Here is a 23,231-nt window from a genome sequence, read left to right as displayed (position 1 = left end):
GCTCCTCGGCAGCGGCGAGCCGGGAACGCCCGCCTACGATTGAAAACACGGGCCTGTGCTTTGCCCTGGCTGAGAACAGGGCGGGGACGGCCTTTTCCATCTTTTTTTCTATTGAGTAGGTGGTAGTTTATGCTCTCGGACTGAAGTTTCAAGAAAGAGCTTTAATACGACCACCTCATAACTAACTGAAAGGAGTGATGTTTCAAAACCAGGCATCTAGCTACAAAAAAAGTAGTGAAATTTTAGTAAGTTATCACAACGGAATATAGTCACGAGTTTGCTTTCCTCTGCCTCAGGACGCACAAGCCCACAGGCCCGCCTCCCTTCATGCCCTTACAGCAATCCTGCCGGGGAAGAGCCCCACTCGCCCTAGCTCAGCTTTCGATACAAAGGTACCTGGGTAAACATGCCATATACACCTTTATATAAATCTATAGGTACACAAATTAAACTGCAGAAAATAGTGATAACACTTGTAGGGCTAAACCCTATTAAATCAACAAAATAAAACCACGGAAGCTACATATTTAACCTTTTATTGCACTTTGAATATATACATAGTATTTCCCACAATTACAAATTATTTGAACACTGATGCTACACCTGCCATGTAAAACGTTGCTTGAAGATGCAACAGTTCAGGCACTGATCCTGCAGTTCAAGTTAGAGCTAAAAATATTTACAAAATTACATTTTCTTGCATAACATTCTACATACCGTAACTTTAAAAAAGAACATTGTTTATGTAATACAAAAATCAGAGGGTTACATTGTAGCTTTTTAACAAATATCACCATTTGGAAAATGATCTTCTGTATACATATGATTTGACACTTCAGAAGTTTTTGCATGTTAATTTTTCTTTTGTCCAACTACAAATTGCCTTAGGTAAGAAACGGTAAAGTTTGAGCTTAAACACGTTTTACTATATAATACAGATTCAAGATACGATTTTCAAATTTATTTTGCAGGCTTCAAAGTTGCAATTCCTTCAATTAAAATCAGATTTTTTTTGATCCTATTTTCAAAATGCATATGCAGAATGTGAGTGTGAATAATTAACTAATACTCTCAAAATCCTCTGTTTTCAAATCCCAGTACTTAACATCTTAATGAAAAAAATCAAAGCTGCAGCACGCAATGGTTTAGACTTTTACTATGAACAAATATTTTTCTCCTTTGGAATATATTTCACTCTTAAACCAGTTTAAAAGGCTAACAGCTTTTCTGTAAGCATCCTCTGAATGAGCAAAAAAGCAAGTCACAGAAATTTTATTCCTTGGCTTTTCAAACATAGAGCTAAAATAGTTGAGGGTGTTTTTTTAATTATATGTGCATTGTTAAGGAGACCGTACTAAACCCACTGATTATTGTTTAGTAGAAAATTATCACTCTAGAAAATAAATAGCTTATTTGATGTGCTAATTCCAGATGGAAGCTAAGGGTTTGATGCACAAACTGTGGGGTGAAGTTCTTTGGCCAAACACAAAAAGGACTGCAATAGTTCTTTAGTGGTGCTGACAAATCTTGTAAAAGATGCAGCTTCTATGAGAATATATTTAATACACAACTGATGCATATCAATTATTCTCCCTGTGTTACAGAAATACTGAAAGTAAGCAATCTCCCTAGTTGCCAGGTGTGCCTCAGGTTATGTTTATGTAAAATGAAAACTACCCCATAATATTGCACTTCAGTGATCTGCTATAAAAAAACCTATGGCCCTTATAGCTACATAAATTGCTCTTACAGAATGGTCTCCCTTGTCTTGAAATTATGGCCCTTATAGCTACATAAATTGCTCTTACAATTTCAAGACAAGGGAGACCATTCTGTATTTGGAAGTTAGCTTATTCAGTGGAATTCTAATGAACAGTTCAAATAAATTTATGATTGGTCTACATAAATTAATGCTGAAAATGAGGAAATTCCTTTCCATATTCCAGGAATACAACTTGAATATATTAAGTATTATACTGGAGTGTCTAGATAGAGCTGATCAAACAACAGAAAAGGAAAGACAACTTGTCCTGAATGGGTACATGTCAGTATTAGAAAATGGGAGCAAATTCTGTGGAAGAAAAACTCTTTCAAGCAATATTACACATTGTGTGATTTTACAAATTCAGTGTTTGGATATAGCATTGTATAGCAGATAGTTTTAAAAGTTAACATTTTTTACACCCAACATATAGGTTAATTCTGCCTTTATATAAAAACCTTTCAACTGTTGAGTTCAAAAGTAATGAGCAAAAAAGGTGTGAACTCTATTTTTGTAATCTCAGGTATGTTTTGAAGGCTTATATTCACATTATTTTATTATTTCTTTTTCCATTGAAGGTCTTAAAATGCAGTTTATTTAGTTCCAGGTTCTGAACAATTTCTCTTGTCACTGCAGGTACCAAAAGTCCAAGAACTGTCCTTCAAAATTACTCACATTCTGCTTGCTACTTTTGTAATTTCTGTATTTTTCACATGGAAGAATAACATTACAGAACACATTTATCTCTAACTAGGCAAGAAAAACAAATACTGCACTGAGTACACTACTCATTTTTAAAGTATAATATTATATCTGCAGGAAACTCATTACATTTTAAAAATACAAACATACAATATGAATCCTTATTATGTAAACAAATTTGTGCCAAACCACTCCCTATAATGGTAATAAACCATTCTGAAGGCTAAGAATACAAAGCATTTATTGGCAGAATGAGAGTCAAAAATTATGCAAAGATCAGAAACACAGAATATTATTGGAGAGAAGACACTGAGAAAATGCTGAGTATATAAACAGTCAAATTACATTCTCCAAGAGATCATGCACTTATTTTAAAGGAGACTTGAATATGCTTTTGGCCAATAAGCAAAACCCACTGCTAATGCTGTCTTAATTTCTCATACTCTTAAATTTTTAATGACAAGACTGATGAGATTAGATTGTTCTAGCCATTAGAAGTAGTGAGAAATCTTTGATTTAATACTTGCAATAATTTCCTTAGACTTTCTATTATTTTTTCAGAAGCACCTATCCATTTGTAATTACTGTGGATGTACTTTCTTGCGAAGGTATTCAAATATAAAGCAATCCTGCTTATATTTTCAATTCAAACCAAGCTATATTAAATAAGAAAGTATATGATTACTTTTCAGTATTTTGAAGAATGTGGATACATACAGATATATACAGATACATATGTATCTATATTACATCTATAGCACAACTGATGTTCAGGACACATAGTACAGGTGGTCAAAACTGACAGAGGGAAATAGTAATTTCAAAACAGAGAGCAGCATACATTTAAAAAGAACATACTTAAGTGTCCTTTTAATTTTATAGTTTTAGCATTAGTAACATTAAAGTGTTGCTGTGTAGGAACTTCACTACTTAACTTTTACAGCTTAATGGCCCAGCCATTTATACAAATTACTACAGCACTAACATATATTTTATACAGTGCTCAGAATTCATCTAAGATTGAACAGAAAGAGTTTAGAACAGAAGCTAGAAAAGTATCAGGCCCAGACAAGATTGATGGTAGACTGCCTTTAGTTTAACTAAGAGCTTTAGAGCATGGTCGTAGGAAAATACTGACTTTAATGGAAGACGAGTTTACATATTCTAATGAGTGACAAACTTCTTTTCATACTCAACAACATTAACTCCTATATTTCGCCTTGAAAGACCAGTTATTGTTGCATGTTCAAGATTTTATTCTGATTTTTACTATTTTGGCTCTATGAGTAATTAAAAATGTATGGAAGTAGAATGCAGAAATGTGCGAATGTCAAAGATTTTGTTGAACAGAGACAAGTTCAATCTGATTGTGTTCTTGCGCTGCATTATTTTGCCTATGTTTTCTCCAGACCTTTAAAGCACTAGCCAAAACGACTGTAAAACTAAAAGTATTTTGAATTTCCTAGGTTTCTATGAACCATTGGAATGTAAATGAATCAATACAAAACAATTACTGAAAAAATATACATGGAATTAAAGAACTGCATCACAGCTTTATGCAAGACAATGCTCTGTAGCAATTATCTTCAAAATGTACCTGATTTGTTTTTGATAAATAAGTTACCTAAGTATTTGATACAATCCATATACTTACCTGTTACAGAGTTTGGTAACATTTCATACCTGTCTACAGCAAAAGCTGACATTTAAACTACTTCTGCAAGAGATGGCTGACTCTTAAAGTTGACTTCAAAAGGAAAATTACTGAAAAAATAAAAGTTTTTTTTAATTTGGAAATTGTATTCTATCTCATAACATTACAACTTTTAGCATAATTCTGGGGGAAGGGTCAGAAAATACTAAAAGTATGTTGTCCAAAAATACAGTAGCGAACTGAAAGCAGATGTTCCTGCAGAAAACTCAAGTTTCCAACATTCAGTTTAACAGCAAAAATACTTACTCCCCTTCAACTCTTAGTGTGTTTCTGATGGTGAGCTCCATTTTATTTTTGAACTGCTGATATGTCTTTGTTATAGGAAGCTCTAAGCAATTAAGAAGTCTCTTTCCAATGGGATACCTTATATGCAAAAATTTAATAGTAGGTTCAGGATCAAAACCAATGGATGGTATGTAACAGGAGCCTGTTACGAAGAGCAGAATATCCTCCAACGTCACTACAGACTCACCACCTAAAAAAACGGAATAAGTTTTTATCATTGATTGTCTATTACACATAAACCATTAGCCTGCATGTTAAGTGCTAAGAGGAAAAAAAAACCCACATGAAATCAAATCAATATGCTGAATAAACATGCAGTTATATGGCCACCTAAGAAAAAGTTTAAAGAAAAACCCACTTCAGTTAATTCTGAAAAATCTTAAGTGAATACAAAATCCTCTTCTGCAAGAAAAAGCTAGAAAACAGTGGTCTTTAAGACTTTACACAAACTATTTAATAAAGGATTTTTCTGTATCACTTAGGTTGCGTGTTGGATTATTTTTTTAATTCACAGGAGTCCTAGATCCAATCTTTCAGGTATTTACCCCTCTAAAGTTTTGGGCAACAGTTTCAGAAATTCTAACTAGTAAGAAAGAGGGGGAAGAAGGAACAATTAGGAACTGATAGTGACTACAAAACCTTGATTTATTTACCCTACTGAACTCTAAAAAAAAAAATCAAATTCTGTATGTACACCAGCAACTAAATAGCCTGCACATGAAAGGGGAGGATTTTGAAATTAAAAAAAAAAATTAAAAATTACTTACTTTCCACATCTCGCAAATAGCCCATCCAAAAACCAGCACCTTTAAGTTTATTTACATCTGATGAGGAATGGATTGTAAAGAGATCACAAATAGTTTCCGCTGAAAGTCTTTCGGGTTTGTGGCACAATATGCTAGAGAATGCATCTGGGTGCATTTGCATTTTCTCTAGAACGCCAAGAGTTTTCAAACCCTGCCTAAAACTAGGAGGGGAGGAAAAAAAAAGACCATGCATCAGAACTCTGCATTTTATAAAGCTGCAAGATGGGATATAATAAATCTTCCCCATCTGCAGTCTCTGTACCTTCTCAGTAAAGTTACACAGTACTCCCATTTTATCTCGGAAAATGCATTTAACTTTCATTTTAACAATCTAAATGTTTCTGTGGAGCTTTTTGTGGAGATGAAAGAAATACCAGTGGTATGTAGAAATTAACCTTATTTCCTGGTACTTGATTGTGCAAGGTTTACTTTTATATGGGAACATAGCAAATCTCTTTCTTACAAATAGCTCTTTGGAAAACAGTTTAAATTTCTTGTCCATAGACAAAATGAGTTGTCTTAAAAGATAGCCTTTGCTTGGGTTTTGCAGTCTGCTTGTGCTTACATGCTATTATTTCTCCCTGTGCCGAATGCAGATAAGCAACATCCTGGGCTGTACTAGGAATTGTGTTGCCAGCAGTTCAAGAGAGGTGATCTTTTTCTCTGCTTAGCAGCAGTAAGGCCACACTTGAGTGCTGTGTTCAGTGCCAGACTGCCCAGTACAAGAGAGATATAGACATACTGGAGAAAGCCTGGCAAAGGATGACTAGGATGATTAAGGGACTACAGCATAATCCTAAGAGGAGAGGCTGAGAGAGCTGGAACTCTTCAGCCTGGAGAAGAGAAGGTTCAGGTGGAATCTCAACATGTAGAGGTATCTGAAGGGAATGTGCAAGGAAGTCAGAGACAGGCTCTTTTCAGTGGTGCCCAGTGGCCTAGAACATTTAACAGCTAAAATAACCAACACTCTAGTTACTCTCAGTCCTTGATAGTGACAAGTGATTTCTTGTTCTACTCACTTATGCACATCTTATGTCCATCTCCCAAAATGCACAAAACCACATTACCGCATAAACAAATGGGCTAATTATTAAGTTTTACTTTTTAGCTCACTAGTTTTAAAATAAGATATAGATTGTTCAATCATGACAGAGGACCTTGGCAGAAAGACTAATTGCTCTGACCTTCATTAAAAAAAAAATCCTCACATTAACAATTAGTTTTCATAGCTCTTGGAGATTGAGTTGATTCAAATTTGTCAAAGATAACACTATATTTGAAGTTTAAATCAAGCTATGCTTGTTGGAAAAATTAGCATCCAATACATTTTACCAAGCAGACGAAGAATGCGAATTGGAAGTAAGGGCAGAGACCAATCAAAGAACAGTCAAGAGCTGCAACTTTTCCAGCTAATGAGGTCATCACTACCTCACAGAAACATCAATGCAATGCCTATGTTCTAAGCAGGCCAACTTACACTTGTTGACAGTATTGCACTCCTAATGGCACAGACAAACTCCCTAATTAGAACTCTGGAAAACTCATTTGAATTCTAAACATATGTTAAACATTTCTAAAATGTAAAGATTCTAAATTTGAGCAATTCTGAATTAGAAATGAACATAAGCTAGAGAAATTTTATAGTGCAAAGGTCTTTGTGATGCTGTAGTTTAAAAACTGTGAATCTGCCTTCTTCATAAGGTTGAAAACGGAATGTGACCAAGGAGAAGTGGAACAGAGCAGATACGCAGAGAAATAATTTCAGTCTTTCAGTTTAACTACCTAGTTAACAGTTGCTACTTAATCAACTGAAAATTACAGTACACTTCATTGAGAATAAGTGAGAACATGTGAAAGTTAGTTTTAGCAACATATTAATTAGTATTTCAGTGAGGAAAAGAACCAAGAAGTTTGAAAACTCAAACAAAACAAACCTTTCTAAGGGTAAAGTAATTCTCTTGATTACATGATAGATCAATATGTCATTCACCAGCATGTTCTTATCACACAAAGCTGTTACAGGTCTTAAACATCCAGCAGCAGTGAGGAATTCACAGCAGTCCTGTAGTGTAGACTGTAGGCTGGACAGACTATTTGCATATTTTATCTGCATAAAAAGATAAGTCAGGCCATTGTATACCACGTGTACACACATATATGTGAAAAATAAGCTTTTTGATTTCAACAAAATTTATACTCAGTAAGTTCTTCTTTATCTCCAAATATAGTCTTGAGCAAGAAATAAAATGAAACTTATTGCATGTTACCATTTGTATTGTTTGTGCTACATCAACATCAGCAACATCTTCCAAAGCTGGCTTCACATTCTCTGGACCGTAGACAAGGCAATCGAACAGTGTTTTGGAAAAGAAACCAGGAGATGGACCACCATGAACCAGAGAAACCGCAATCATTTTACCAGCTTCAAAATAAAGATTTTCTTTTACAGCTGCAAATAGAAAAATGTTTACTTTATATGCATAGAAATGATTTCTGATCCTCATTTCATAATAGAAAATGTCATAGTGCTTTTTTTTCTTAATGACTTTTGCTGTCTCCTGATAGTTCAAACTCTAAGATGACATTTTTACATAGGAGTATCACATTCTTTTACACCAACTCTTCACCCACTATCAAGGTTTGGAAGATGTAACTTCCTCTTCTACTTTACACCCAATGCATATTTAATTCTGAAACATAAGAACTCAAAGAAGCTAACTTGGGGTCTTTGGGAAGCATGCTATGAGAAATAATGTTCTAGAAATTTGAGGAAAGAAAAATAATTAGCAGAGAAAGTGAGTCCGGAAGAAAGAAATTCACTTAAAGAGAACAAATACCCTAATTAAAAAGTTCCAAGTCTAGTTATATGCTGTATTTTTTCCAAGGTTGTCATCAACTTCTCCAACTAACCCAAAATTTTTAATTACAAATCCACACACCATCCCCCTTCAGAATTGAAAAAGTAAAAAAAAAAAATCAAACCCCAATTTTTATCCTTCAGGACTACACTTGTGAACTGACACTCATACTGGCTGAAGATTAAAAATTAAGTTATATACTTCTCAATATGTTTTTCAACCAAGCAACCAATTACCTTGAAAATCAAGGGCCAAGTTCTTTCCAGAAGAGCCCTCAAACAATGATGAATTCTGAAGGTGAAGAATTAATAATTGGAAGAAATGGTATTTTGATGCAGCAGAAGTATTTGTCTTTGATCTATTTTTGCAGTTTGAGAAATTTACTTCAATGGTGTTTGTGGGACTGAAGTTGCGCTGTCTAAATCCTTTTAAAGCATTACTCCAAATACTTTCTGCATTGATGTTAAGTCTTGTTGTTTTTGTTTTAACTTGTACCTTTAACTCCTTCAGTATATTACAAACTTCCCTTCTTTGCTCTCTTAAATGCCTATAAGAAAATTGCATGTATTTTCAGATGAAATCTATGATTCATAATCAGCAACAGTTCTACAAAAAACATTTTAACAGTCTATTAAGGAGAACACTTCTTTAAACACTGTGGCACATTCAGGTATTGCCTAAATTATTAATTATTAAAACATTTAGTATAGAATTAAAAAATTTTAACACTGTAGTGGTAAGTTTAAATATCTCTTAAGAACCAAAAAAAGGAGGCAGAAATAATTACCCTGGCATAAAGAAAATAGTGATTTTCTTAGTACAGTGCCAAACAATTCTCATACAATGATTCGACATTTAAACAATCTGAATGAAACAAGTGAGAAATTAAGAGTTTACCATTTTACATTAAAGATGTTTTGCAACCAAATTAGAAAAATCTTTGTCACTATAATAAAAAATATATTTGAGTGGGAAGAAAGTTCTCATTTAAAAAAACAAGATGTTTCCTTTGTTTTCTAACTTCCAACCAAAACTATCTCAAATACCATATCTACTAGAAATAACTTACTCCCTCATCAGAATTTTTAGCACATAAGGCAAAATCCATAAATTAACTACTCACAAGAAGATAATGAATTTTATGTCCTTAAACTGAGTATTTTATATTAAAACATGTTGTTTTAGCACTGACTTTAGTACAATCATGAACTATTCATACGGTACAAATACAAACACATTTAAAATTTAGGACGTCTAATTAGAAGAAAGCAATTAGGATTATTTTTATTCCCTATTTTCTAAAGAACGTTTAGCCATGCATCAGTAAGGGCAAGTATGCATTTCTGGGTTTGGATCCCCTCATTACCTAACCTACAAATTCTCACTAGGTTTCATTCTTTTCTCCTCGTGCCCCTCTAGCATTTAGAAACAGCAGAAGTCTCTCTCAAGCTATGACTTCAGGTTGTAAGTGTATATTGATCTCATTTTTGCAGTGACTATAAACATACACACACACAAATATATAGGGATACTATATATACTCACACAGAGAAATACATATGCACACTGTATATACACAAACACACACAGAGACCCTCCCCCCTGCATGTTCTGTAGGAAATATAGTATAAAGCCATGTGCTAGATTAGTCTTCAAAATAAGAAAAATAGAAGAAAATACTTTTGCGTCAGGGACCAGCTCCTGTTTGACTTCACTGGAGATAAGGACGTTGTCATTCTGTCAGATGCTGGAAGTTCTAGGTGTGAGCAGGGTGACAAGTTCTGGCACATTATCTTTGATGATCTGTAAGACAAACCAGTATTTTAAGAAGAGATACAACTAAAGAATACATGAACACTTCCTATTTCAAGGTAGCAGTATAGTTTCCCCCTACTTCAGCACTGAATCTCATTTGTATCTTCATTTCCATGAAGTCCACCAGTGCCTGAACAACAATTTTAAAAGTAACAATTCTGTATTTTATTCCTTGGTGGCCTTAGGATCTGTTTTTAGTTGCATCTCATACATTAGACGAAAGTCCTGACTGATACAGTAAGCAAAAACTAAAAGTATTAGTTTCTACAAACTTGAGAAGTTTTTATTACAGCAGAGGAAAACATTAATATGAACATCTCTAAGTCAGACTTCTAGAACACTCTTAAAATGGAAAAAATACCAATAAGCAAACAATGCTTTGCCATTTGTATAATCTAAGTTACCACTAAATTGTTGAAATTCCTTTAACAAGGATCTATCCTTACCAACTAAAAAGTGGTTTACATGCCACCAAATCCAAATAACTACAGCAAATTTCCAGAGCTCATGGCTTACTCAGAAAACTTCAATTATTAAACTTTACTCCAATTTAATTTGATTTGCAATTAAATGTAAGTTTCTGCTACAGAATAAGCCACCATTTCCTCATGTTTAAGTATTATTTTATGCAATAATCAGTTTCTGCGAGAAAACAGAAAATTACACACTGGAGTAGAAAATTGCGTGGAGATCCAGATGATTGCCGAGGGGACTTTGGAGGTGGCTCTTCCAGCAAACAAGTCGTCCCATTTGTCTTTTCAGAGGTAGCCAAAGCACGCTTTTTCCGTTTGCTATACTTTCCTGTACGATTACATTATATTAATTTAATGAATTTGCTCATTGTAAAGTATACTTACATAACTTAAAGTTATCATTTAAGAAATCACTGTCACATCCATAACTTTACCTGATTTTGCAAAGATACTTCTGCATTCCATGCACTCCCAGTTTTGCTCCCATGACTTCATAGACGAACAGGCCAAATGAGTCCCACGAGAACCGCAATACTGACAACGCTTTATTTCCCATTTACTAAAATTAAAAACTTAGGTATTTAGAATTAGACAGAAGAACGAGGCTAATTAAAACAAAGAATATTCAAAAGTAAGTGCAATCCAGACACTAAACCAACAAAGCATAACTTTATCAGTCTGGTAGAACAGATTCTAATCAGGGAGACTTTCTTCACACAAGATGTACTCATACCTGGCCGCAACAAGAAAAAAAAGCTACTTATGTTCCAGCACCTTGCACTGAATGAGGGTATTAGGGTACTCCCCTGCCCTGAAGTCCATAGTTTGTGGGCACTATTCTCTTCTCATGCTGCTAGTCAGCAAAATCCTCTGTGTTCTATGGGTATCCATCAGTCAGCTTTTCCAAATGGTAATTCTTTTAAAGGAGAGCTCTCTACAGAAACATTCAAACTACTGACCTAAGTCTACTACTTTAACAATAATTTCTTGTAAAGGCTCTAAGTATTTTAACACTTCTGAAATTGCTGAATTAAAACTCCAAATGATACATACACAACATTCATTTACACACATGCTATGTTGATGCACAAATTCTGCTTCAGCCTGTATAAAATGAGGACAAGGACAAGGTAACTGATAATCCATTAACTTTTGCTGTCGTGGCTTTTATAACCAGATTAAGTTAGAGAAATTTAGTATTGAAATATGATTGTAATGAGTAAAACAAACACATTATCTAGACAGTGTGCTGGCCTGATATTAAAACCTGATGCTGAAAAACATCAAAGCATTTAAGTAACTAAAAATAATAATAAATAACAACAATGAAAAACACATCAAAAAATGATTCCATCCTAAATTATACTTTCCTGCTAAAGTATCATACCTATCAGGTTCATTATAGTCTCTTCCTTTCTTACAGAGACATCTTTTAACATCACAGTGTTGATAACAATGCAGTAAGTCTTGATATGCATTTTCTTCAAGTTCCCAAGATGCATCCCTATACACAAGGCAGAAGATTGGATATTAGAACTGATTTATGATCGTTTCAATGGGTTACTCTATATTTTGAAAAATATATATATGCAATAAACACATGAATATATTTCAATCATGTCATGTTCTATGTAACAGACAACAGAGAGGGGGAAGAAAAGTCTAGTAACTAAAATAATACTATAAAACACACAGACGGACTTCTTGCACAGTTACTTTGATTTCAAGTATTTATTATTTTTCACATGACCTCAGTGCACATTTTCTCTGTCTCATATTATTCCCTTTTTTCTCTCACAGAAAACAAGGATATTTGTTTAGGCAGCCTACTCAAGTTACCGCCGAAACTGGTTTCATGAATGGTAACTCAGAATGTTCCAAACCAGTACAGCAAAGTTCATCAAATATTTTGACTCTTCTTCCTCTCCAGAATCTTAAGCTTCTGCCTCAAGAGGGAATTAATGGTGCTCTCTGAAAAGACTAATAGTTATTAAGGAATACTACTTCTAACAAAGAAGCATCATTCTGATCTCTTTCTATCATATTTTGAGCCTCATCAGGTTATAGAAACAGGAAAAACGGCTCGGAATTTTGGAAGCAGGTATTACAGCAAACATAACCTTTGCAATCCCTTGGCAGAAGATAGAAGCTGTATGGCTGAGTAATCAGTCAGTTACAATTCTGTCTTGACAGAAATTCAGATAATTAAACTTGGGCACAGAAAATACACTTCTCAACAATCCCTATGTTAAGGAAAAATTATTGTATTTAAGAAGTGCTTTTATCTTTTAATTGGGTTTAGAGTTTAAGTTGAATGATGGCATTAAAAATGACTTTTCAGAGCTTCCTGCTTTATGTTTGAGATAACTAATTTGACCTTTGCCAATTTTTATGCCTATCTAAAAGGACACAGGCCACTCCTTACCAAACTGAACAATCCCACAACTGAAGGTAGAACTAACATTTCACATATTAATAGTTGAAGTTCTGTAGAATAAATCAAAATGTTTATAACAGCCTGTCAAAGTTTTCATACAAGAGTGATTATTAACAAAATTACTTACCTTTCTGGAATGTGTATGCCCATTCTCAACATTTCTTTTTGAAATTTGTCCTTGTTATTACATACTGTGCACCTAAAGAAAAATATCCCAGCACTCAAAGCTTGATACTGTGTCAAGAAAAAAAAAACACAACAAAAAAAACCAGACCAATTATTGAATTACTACCATCCTTAAGATGCCAATAAATTGTGTCTTAATATTGAGAAGCATTACATTCACGGATACTGTCCTGACACGGGTGTTTAAGCTAGTATCAAACTGTGATATGACTTGACATTAAAGCAAATGGAATGGATTTTCTCTTCCTTTAAAGGAAAGGGCTCATACGCTAGAATAAGGTTCATAAATGAAAGCGCCATCCTTTTCAGTCAACCTCCCCAGATCCAGAGTAAGTTTACAAAAAGAATGTTGTAACTTTTTCTAGTCCTGGATTTAGTCAAAGAGAACTGATGATGGATATAGTTTTGGCACTCAGATTCTGCACATAACAACTTGCAAGAAAGCAACGACATAGGCTGAACTTCAGTTCCTAAAAGTAGTAAAGGCATACAGTATATATCATACATGCAGAAACATGGAGGGGCCATTGAGGGAGAAAAAGCTAACAGCATTAAAACCCCAAAATCCTTTTGTGTCCATAACACAATTTCAGCACTGTTCTTCAAACCTAGTATGTTTCATACCTACTATCTACACTTAACACTAAGCAATTGTTCCATTACTTTTTAAACAGAAATGTGATCTCCATGGATGCAAAAAGAATGAAAGGGAGAACCTGTATTACCTGCAAGCATTCTCGATGAAACCAAGCATTTTTACAGCAAGGACTTTTCAATACAGTATACACTGGAAGATGTTCAACCAAATCCAGGCATATTGTGCACTGTGAAGCTCCTCTAGGTTCTTTGTCCGTAAACTTTTGGACTGGTCTATGTTCCCAACAGTAAGATCTAAAAATAATAATTTATGGTTCCCTTAACAAAATAACATTTTAAGAACCTTCTTCATAAAATTTGAGGACAGTAAAATTAATTCATTACTCTATTTTTTATGAATAAGTGCTATGCAACAAGCTAAAAATGTAGACATACTGGTTTTGGCTAGGCTAGAGTTAAGTTTCTTAATAATAGCTTGTATGGTGCTGTGTTTCGGATTTGTGATGAAATCAGTGTTGAAAACACAGTGATATTCTAATTATTGCCAAGCAGACCTTGAACAGAGACCAGACCTTTTCTGTTTCTCACTCCTTCCCACCAGTGAGCAGGCTAGGGGTGCACAAGGAATTGGGAGGTGAGACAGCTGGGGTGGTTAACCCCAACTGACCTAGGGGATATTCCATACCATACATCCAAGAAATGCAGCTCGAGAAGAAACTTCTCTGAAAATGCCTTATCTTTACATGCACTTGAGGTAATGTGAGCCATTTTTATTAAGTGCCTGCTGGACTTCATCCACCCTAAAGCTCAGCTCATAATAAGGAAAATGCACTCAAGAGTATTTTGACTACAGCCAAGATGCTAGACAGATGACAGTAAAAGAAAACATTTTTTAGACATTTGATATTAAGCCCATTTCTCCTGCAGTCCATCTCTAATAAACTTGGAAACACAACAAAATGGCAGACAGTGTGTTTTTACTGCTGAGATGTATAGGTAGGCAAACCTCTGCCATTTCAACAAAGGCACAGGAGAGAGGCAAACAAAAAAACCAAATCAACCATTATGCAGTTTATTCCAGTTCAGAATTTACTGCTCAATTTTATAAACAACTCAACTACTTCTGTAAGCATAAAGTCATATTTAAAAGTGTTGAGAATTCAGTTTATAAGTATTAGGTATGCAACATAACTGTTTGACTTCCATGTCTTCCACAAATAGGGTATTTTGTTCCTAGATAATCTGATGTCATTTGTAACTAGCAGCCTATCCAATAACAAGCCATGAAAGAAACCCAAGTTACGTCCGGTATAAATATAATAAATTGAAAATGGAAAAACAACTCACCTGAAGTCTTCCATAAACTGGAAAATGCATTCCCTTTGTAACCCACAAGGAAAATGGTAACTTCGTTTGCATTTAGGAGCTACACATCCAATCGAAGCACCCTTTTTCTTACAGATATTACATTTCTAGAAATAATTTTTTTGGGAACAGAATATTAACATCTTAAATACAAGTAAAATTACAGGAATTAAACCAATAGAAAAATTACAGAAAGTGTGTAAGAAAGAATAGCAGCTCATAGATTATAACTGTGACAAGACTAATGTGGTTTAGCTCTGTTACCAAGAGCAAACATATGCAGTTATTTCACAGACTTTATGTATTGGTTTATATGCATATTGTCTTGTGACATGTAAGCTAAAATACGAGCTATTTTATCAGTACCTATAGTTTAGTTGCATCTATAAATTATTTACTGTCAGCTTCAAGCTCAGCACAATGTCATGAGGTATTATGAAAGTTTAATTCACTCTTATTTATCTGCAACATACCCAGAGAATAAAAATAGTTGCAAACTGTAGAGGCCCAGGGAAGCTGACTTCAGTTCTGGGGTGGATTGTAATGGAGCATCCCTGCCCCCCAGGCCACACCGTGATCTCAGAAATGCTCGGTAGGCTTCAGCCTGGACAAACTGTACTGGACTAAGCCTCTCTTGAGGTTCATCAGAAACACTGTATGTTCCCAGGAACTAACACGCATCTCATGAGCTCCTGTTTTATAACAAACAGCCTTGGAAACTTATTTTTCTTGCCTGAATAACAACCCAGGCGGAGTAGTATTTTTGTTACTGAAACTTCAAAGAAAGTTACCAACCCGAACTGCAGCCAGGATGTGCTAACGGTGCCTTCCCGGGCTAGCACGAGGTGCTGGCACCGAGCAAACTTCTGCCTGCCCGAGCGGGGCAGATGGAGACTGATCCCGGCGCGCGGGGGAGTGGGCGAATCGCCCGCACGGGTTCGCCTCGCTCTCCCATGTCTAGCGCGCCCGAAGGAGGTAGGATAAAGCGGAAGGACTCCTTGTGAGGAGGAGGAGCAAAATCCATTGAGCAAGCTGAAGCCACGTGGCTTGCGGGGGCGCTTTGTAGCCCTGCCAAAGGGGTGTGGAAAATGCACAGTAACCAATGATACATCAATCAGGGGGTGTTACAGAGGCGGGGAGAAGGGATTACAGCAAATGGGGAAGGGGTAGGCGGGGAGAAGTAACAGAGACCAAATAGCAACCGAAGAACCTAGATCTCTCTGGAAAAGCAGCCAGATATGAGAAATATGGGAAAGGGAAAGCTGCAGCTAAAGGTAAGGCACGGATTGCAGCTTTTGGGGTGCTCCCTGTAATTTCAGGGATTTTAGGCTGTGGTTCAGCTGCACCTGGCTTTGGCCATGGTTCACCGCAACAAGGATGGAAAATTACTGTAACTAAAGCCCACTCTCTGTGACCCTATAAACAGTGGTCCAAAGTGAGACCTTAAGAGCTTTCGATTCCCAGAAGACAAGGGGCTAATGTGCATGTCTCAAGCACTGATAACCACATGGCTCTGGAGCCAGCCAGGGACTGCTGGCAGTAACAAAGAAGAACTGCTGGTGATAAACCAAGGACTATCGATATTAGCACACTGTGAGAAAGAGTAAGATTTAACTGGAACTGAGGGCCAGGCAGAGATTCACTTTTTTGTGAGAGAGAACCACAACACAGCACAGTGCAAGCACAGGAATGTGTGGTGGGAAGTGGGCATGGACTATAGGGTGGGATTAAGACCCCCAAAGCCCTCCAACCCATTTTCAGAAAGGCCTGAAAGAACAGACTGCTCATGATAACTAATTTACATAGAAGGCAAGAAATCTACCTTCGGGGTGGAAAAACCTATCCCTAAAAAGGTACCCCCCAAAAACCCCAGGCTAGTTTCCATGCCAAGTGTGTAATTTACTAATAAAACCTTCTGATCTCTTGTCAACCATCTGATATTCGTTATTCCTTTTGCCCAATGAGCATTTACGAATCTTAGGTGCTTCCTTCCCCTTAAGGGTGGATTGTTAAAATTTCTGCAGGGCTTTTTCCTTGTGGCTTCCACAAATCCAATATACTTGTTACTTAAACGTAAAATTTAGATGCTAGAATGGGCTCAGCACATTGTCCATTGGAGAAAGAAAACAAACCCCACGGGCAGTACTAAGAGCACTTAAAAGTAACTTTTTTCCCCCTTGTAAATACCAAAGACATCATTCTTACCAGTTTTGCAGCTCTGTTTACTTCTTTTCTAATATCTGTGATTAAAAATCCATCCACACCTTCATCTTCTTCCCCTCTCTGCCAAATGCCACTTGACATCAACTAAGAAAACAATTCAATTTAAAACATTCACCTACCTAAAGATTTAAAGTTACATACACTATGCTTGTCAAGAGAAAAGTTTAGTCTAAAAAGCTCATATGGAAACATTTTAATGATTAAAAAGCTGATACAAAACATCTAGGTATTTTTGTCTGACATGACAATAACCAGTAACATGAAAAGAAATATTTCATAACATCAATGTATTGTATAATACTGTATGGTCCGAGACAGTGTATTTTGCCTTCCTTTTTGAAGTATACAGACTATTCAGATAATTGTCAAACAATTACTTTCAGCATATAAATCTTCAGAGGAAGTAAAATTAAATTAGCTTAGTTAATATGAATGACAATTGTGCTGTGGAGATAATGAAACACAGTAGGAAGTAACTGTACTGAAGTGTCACCTAAGAGGAAAAGTAATTCACTTTAGAGGAGATTTAAATAAACACAGAATCAAGTAACTAGGCAAATCAGAAGAGCCTGATGATAATTTAAAGTTAGGCAGCTACATTACAATCTTCAAATAACTGAAGAGTTTCACAACTTGATGCCATCTATGTTCTTTACAATCTCTAATTTCAACATAGCACATTTTAACTAGCTTTATCAATATTTTAGTCAAATAAATGTAAGATTATATACTCAAACATAGTAAATATATTTTTCCAACTGTGAGACATTTGGCAAAAATAATTAAACTATCACTAATGGGTTTCATTGTAGAACTCTTTTCTTATATAACATATATTTAAGTAAAATCACAGGGCTTTGCTCATTTTTCAAAGTAGAGACAACAAGATGTAAAAGATATTGTGATGAGCTTCCTGCAGTTAAAATATCTTGTAAGTCATAAGGCTCAGTGTTGTTGCATGCATGCCTTTTCCTAGCTTTTCATCAGGATAGGACTTTTTCCTATAATTTGATATGGCCTTATATAGGAGACAAAATTACCACTAAAATAGTATAATGACCTATATTTCCTTCCAGCTGCTTAAAATTTCTTTAAAAACAAATATTTCTATCTTTATGCAACTTCAGAAAACCTCCACTCTCCTTAGTTTTTAAAGGATTCAGTATCTAAACTATTAAACCATTTGCAATCAACACTCTTTGAAGAACTTGTTAAGAAAACATACCCCCTACATTTCTTCTGATACTAGACACTTAGTTTAAAATTTGGGGACAAAATTAAAATTTTATTTATTAACAAACAAAAACCTTTTTTTGGTAAAGTAGCCATATTATTCTAAAGACCTGTGAAAATTTAGAGCTTGAAAGGTAGTTTAAGTATACCTTTAAGAATTTGAGTTTTGGAAAATGTCAAGGTTGGTAACAAAAGCTGCAGGTTATATCCACAGCTTTGTTTAAATTATAAGCTTCTACTAATTAGTGATACTGTACTAACATGATCAGCAGAGTACATATAACTTAACTGAAAATTAGGACTTAAAAGTGTTACAATGTCCTATGTAATGTCAGAGAACAGCTCACAGCCAACAAGAATAAGAAATGAGGAAAAAAGAAAACATTTCTGTACTTTTTCCACAAGGGGTGGAATTTTCACATTTCAAATTTTGAAACTCCACTGTTGTTATGGAAGTAGGTGCAAACTGTTCCCCTTGTCTTAACATGTACCTTCATTGCTATTTGCTATGATAGGTTGGGAGAATTAATGAATTCCTTTAAATGGGCCACAAACAGAATTCAGCTTTGAATAAAGGCTTGTTGGGATTTACTTATTTTATCTGCTGCACCTGACAAGTACAAGCCTTCAAGGCTGCGAGTTAAAGCTCACAGTTCAAGCTTTACAACAAGAAAATCGTTACAACAACTGGACAGGTTATCACTATTAAATACTTACTGCACATTTTTTTTTCCAGGTAAAACAGAAAACTCCAAGATCAACACCACACACTTACCAAACAGTAATAATGAACAGTGAGATTGTATTCCACATAGATCCTTTTTTCTCCATACTTTTCAGGGCAGTCATCTGTCCGTCCACAGAGAACACAGACTAAAATGTAGAATCATGTTTATAACCACAGTGAGTGTACTGGAATTACTATGGATCAGCTATAGAGCAGTAGCTTTCACCTCTTTTAATCACATGCAATCTTCAAGTAGATTACTGGATAAAGGACAGTAGATATCCCTTTCCTTAATGTTGAATTTTATAGTAGATACAGAAAAATGTACTATTTGTTCCTCCTCTAGTTACTAGAAAGAAAATACTTAACCAGCCTGCTGATTCAGGAGAGGTCTATCAGCCAAGCTGAATTCACAAAGCAGACTGTGCTCCCAATTGAAATATTCTTCCCAAAACACCCAAAGAGAATTGTCAAATGGCCAACAATGTCCAGGTGCATGTGAAATGTCACCCAGTTGTTTTTAGTACAATACATAAAGTTATCCCCATATTAGAATCCATGAATCAACCATTTCTTTGTCTACCTATGGGATAACATTGGTGAAAAGCATGTGAATAGTGCCAAGCCATATGCTACCACAGTTTTCAAAAACACTTAACAATTTGAGACAACACTGCATTCAACTAAAACCTTGAGGATTTACCACTTACTGAAGTTTCTAGCCCACTAACATAGTTCCATGGACATTTAACAGCTTCCCTTCAATTCCCAGGAGACATATAAAATACATTTAAAATATTCTAAGATCAAGAACAGTCACAGGAGTGACAAGAATAGGGTTAACTGCTTCAGCCTAAGAAAGTCCTGAGTGGCACTTCTCAAACACAGCTGTGTTATTTCGCTGCTAAAGTCACAAGGTTACTTTCTTAAAACATCTGCAGAAAATACTATTTTAAAATATTCTAATCACAGCAAACAAATGCAAGGAAGTTTGTAAGTTATTTATTTCTTTTTCATTTCCTGAGACAAGTGGTGGTTCCAACACAATTTCACAGAATGGTTAGGGTTGGTAGGGACCTCTGGAGATCATCTGGTCCAACCCCCTGCCAAGGCAGGGTCACCTAGAGCAGGTGACACAGGAACTTGTGCAAGTGGGTTTTGAATGTCTCCAAAGAGGGTGAGTCCACAACCTCCCTGGGCAGCCTCTTCCAGTGCTCTACCACCCTCAACGTAAAGAAGCTCTTCCTCATGTTGAGGGGGAACTTCTTGTGTTTTAGTTCATGACCATTGCTCCTCATCCTGTTGCTGGGCACCACTGAAGAGTCTGGCACCATGCTCTCGGCACCTGCCTCTGAGATATTTATATGTGTTAATGAGATTCCCTCTGTCTTCTCCTCTCCAGACTAAACAGGCCAATCCCCCTCAGTCTCTCCTTCAGACTGAGATGCTTCAGACCCCAAATCATCTCTGTGGCTTTTTTTTGCTGAACCCTCTCAGGAGGTCTTTGTCTTTTTTGCACAGAAGAGCCTCAAAATGGACACAGTAATTTGATTCTTGGAAACTCACCTGCTCTTTGAGCCTAAATAAAACAAGTTATAACTAGCATTATATATGCAGATTAAGTATTTCTGAAATGATTTAATAAAAACTTTACTCACATGTACTTTGAACATCAAAATTATTTGGTTTACTCATCCTGAGTTCTTCTGGCTGTCATGCAAAAGAAATGAGGTATTAAATACATCCAGTACATTAATGAACATTATATACCTCTTTTATTTAAACCTGAAAAAAAAAAGCGCATAAACTCAATAAACTAAAAGCAGGATTAGGACTTGAATTATAATTATAATTGAATTATAATTGAATTATAATTCAACTGTTATTGTGAGAGATAGGGGTTCAGAAAGCAGGATGCAAATGTCCAGAAAAAAAATTCCTAGACCAATGAAAGATACAGCAACTTTTACCTATCTCCCCAAACTAACAAACAATATATTTTATTTTCAGAAGAGAAAATAAAGTCCAATGAAACACCTAGTTATGTACAAACTTAACTGTACAGAAGAGTTCTTACTTATTTTAAGTGTCAGAAATAATGGCTCACAGACCATCTATGGAGTAGCTGTGACTTCTGCTCAAAAAAAGGTTATACTAATACAAAGAAGTTGGAAACAAAAACTAGCTGTGTAGAGTAGTGATGTAACTATGAATATAGTCTCCACTCTTTGGAGAAAATGCAGGATCCTGGCCTAATCAGAGAAATCCCAATCCACAAAAAAGCCAAACAGAAAAAACTCCACCCCAAAAAGGGTGAGGAATCCAAAACTGGGACATGCATACAAGGGAATTTACACCATGTAGGACTATGTATTTTAAATTCTGAAGTGCAAAGTAATTTATTTAGAAACACTGATCTAACTTGCATTTCTTTCAAACATCATGTGAACTGCCCTCCACTGTGTGCCATGCCATGCACCCTATCCCACCTTGGACAAAAAAAACCCAACCCAAACCAAATAATCCCCAGTTTCTTCACCACAGCACCAAGATGATGATTCTTTCTCAGAATCCTTCTAGGAACACATCTGTAGATCTCTGACTTGCCTTCCCTTAGGAAGCTGAAGAAGGCATTACCTAAGTTCTGCAAGCCAAGAATCATGGGTGATTGCCTGAATCTCCAGGCTATATCTCAGGTAGGCAAACAACTCCCTCTCACATGCTGAAGCAAACAGGGGAGCAACCAGTAACAAATCCAAGGTCCATACCAGATGCCTGTCAGACTGCGAGCTATGCGGTCTGGTATTTACAGTTTTGATGACTGCCAGATATCAGCTTCAGGAACAAACTTGAGGCTAATCCAAACTATTGCAAATAAAGCACTGTAGCAATTTTACTGGAGATTTAGGGAAGGAGAATTGTATTGAGAAAGGAAAAGAAAGAGAGGCAGAAGTCTCAGGCACAAGGCAATTGCCTATACCACTAAGAACCTGAATAGCTGCACGAAAGACCTTGGCCAGAAAACAATCTAAAAGGAAAACAAACCAAAAAGCACCGCCACTAAATTAGGTGATGAGGCTTCTAAAGACACACCGAACTGACAGTCAAATGAAATAAGTGATTACTGTTTTCCCAGAAACACACTTCCCTTTTCCTAAAGGAATAAATATTCAAAGGGAGCAAAAGACAAGCACAGAGCTCACACACATTCCCTTTCTTCAGGATTTCCCCAGGATGGTCACTGTCAGTTTCACCATTCTCAAGCTCCTGCGGTACTACAACAAAGAAGCTACCTATACACGGCCACACAAGCCGTTTTGGTAGAAAGCCCTACAGGTCGACAAAGCACATATGTGGCTGCAAACAAGAAAACCACCTTCCCACCTTTCCTTGGCTCTAGTAAAATAGAAAGGAAAAACCAAACAGCTACACCACCCCCACCCCTAATTCCTTCTACTTTTCTCAAATTCTTTCAGGGAAGTGAATCCAAAGTTCAAATTTACAAGTTAAAAGAAACACGGATCAACCATTGAGGCTCCCTGCATAAGTCCTATAGGGCTTTTCACAGAACAAAGCAATTCCCATCAGTCTGTTTGCAAGACAGGAACGAACACATCATCGCCCAGTGTCTAGAAAACTGGTGTAAATAAAATGTACCTACTTTGCCTAAACAGGCTAGAAAAGTCCTCAGAGTGGGTGTTTAGATTTTGCAAAATTCTGTAATTTTTTTACTGCTCCAGAACGTAAGGCATTTCAGGATTGTTTTAACTACATGTTGAAAAAAGAAAAATCGAAGCCAGCCCCAAGAGGCACGGTATCAGGCACACGTTCCCCCAGCACAGGAACAAAGGAACCCTCCCGGATTCATTTGTGCACGCTGTGTGTCCTGAATTTCCACACGGCGGGGCCTCTAGGTCACCCCGCGGTTACTGCCCGGCTCCGTGTCCCGAGAAAAGAGCCGTCCCTCGGCATCCAGCCCCCGGCACGTCCCGAGGAGCCCCGTGATGGGGCTCAGGCGGCCGCGCCCCCCCGCGCCCCGCAGGGCTCA

General features: G+C 36.2%; 1 protein-coding gene across 2 annotated transcripts; it reads right to left on the bottom strand.

Moving 5' to 3' along the window:
* Nucleotides 1–2,326: 2,326 nt before the first annotated feature.
* G2E3 (G2/M-phase specific E3 ubiquitin protein ligase) lies at nt 2,327–23,202 on the bottom strand. Of its 2 annotated transcripts, XM_008639745.2 has the most exons (15): nt 20,842–23,202; nt 19,232–19,329; nt 17,206–17,307; nt 14,983–15,107; nt 13,764–13,929; nt 12,980–13,086; nt 11,803–11,919; nt 10,850–10,974; nt 10,611–10,743; nt 9,808–9,930; nt 8,364–8,674; nt 7,537–7,718; nt 7,204–7,376; nt 5,231–5,430; nt 2,327–4,653 (listed from the first exon to the last, which is right to left on the bottom strand). In XM_008639745.2, the coding sequence occupies exons 1-15, from the start codon at nt 20,876–20,878 to the stop codon at nt 4,421–4,423; spliced, it is 2,232 nt and encodes a 743-aa protein (XP_008637967.1). In that variant the 5' UTR covers nt 20,879–23,202; the 3' UTR covers nt 2,327–4,420. The 2 variants fall into 2 exon arrangements, with proteins under 2 accessions (XP_008637967.1, XP_017597585.1); XM_017742096.1 differs by lacking the exons at nt 17,206–17,307; nt 19,232–19,329; nt 20,842–23,202 and adding an exon at nt 15,796–17,199.
* Nucleotides 23,203–23,231: the final 29 nt, after the last annotated feature.

Source organism: Corvus brachyrhynchos, unplaced genomic scaffold (genome assembly GCF_000691975.1).
Source record: "Corvus brachyrhynchos isolate BGI_N302 unplaced genomic scaffold, ASM69197v1 scaffold115, whole genome shotgun sequence".
NCBI lineage: Eukaryota > Metazoa > Chordata > Aves > Passeriformes > Corvidae > Corvus > Corvus brachyrhynchos.
This window is presented reverse-complemented; position numbering and strand designations above follow the sequence as displayed.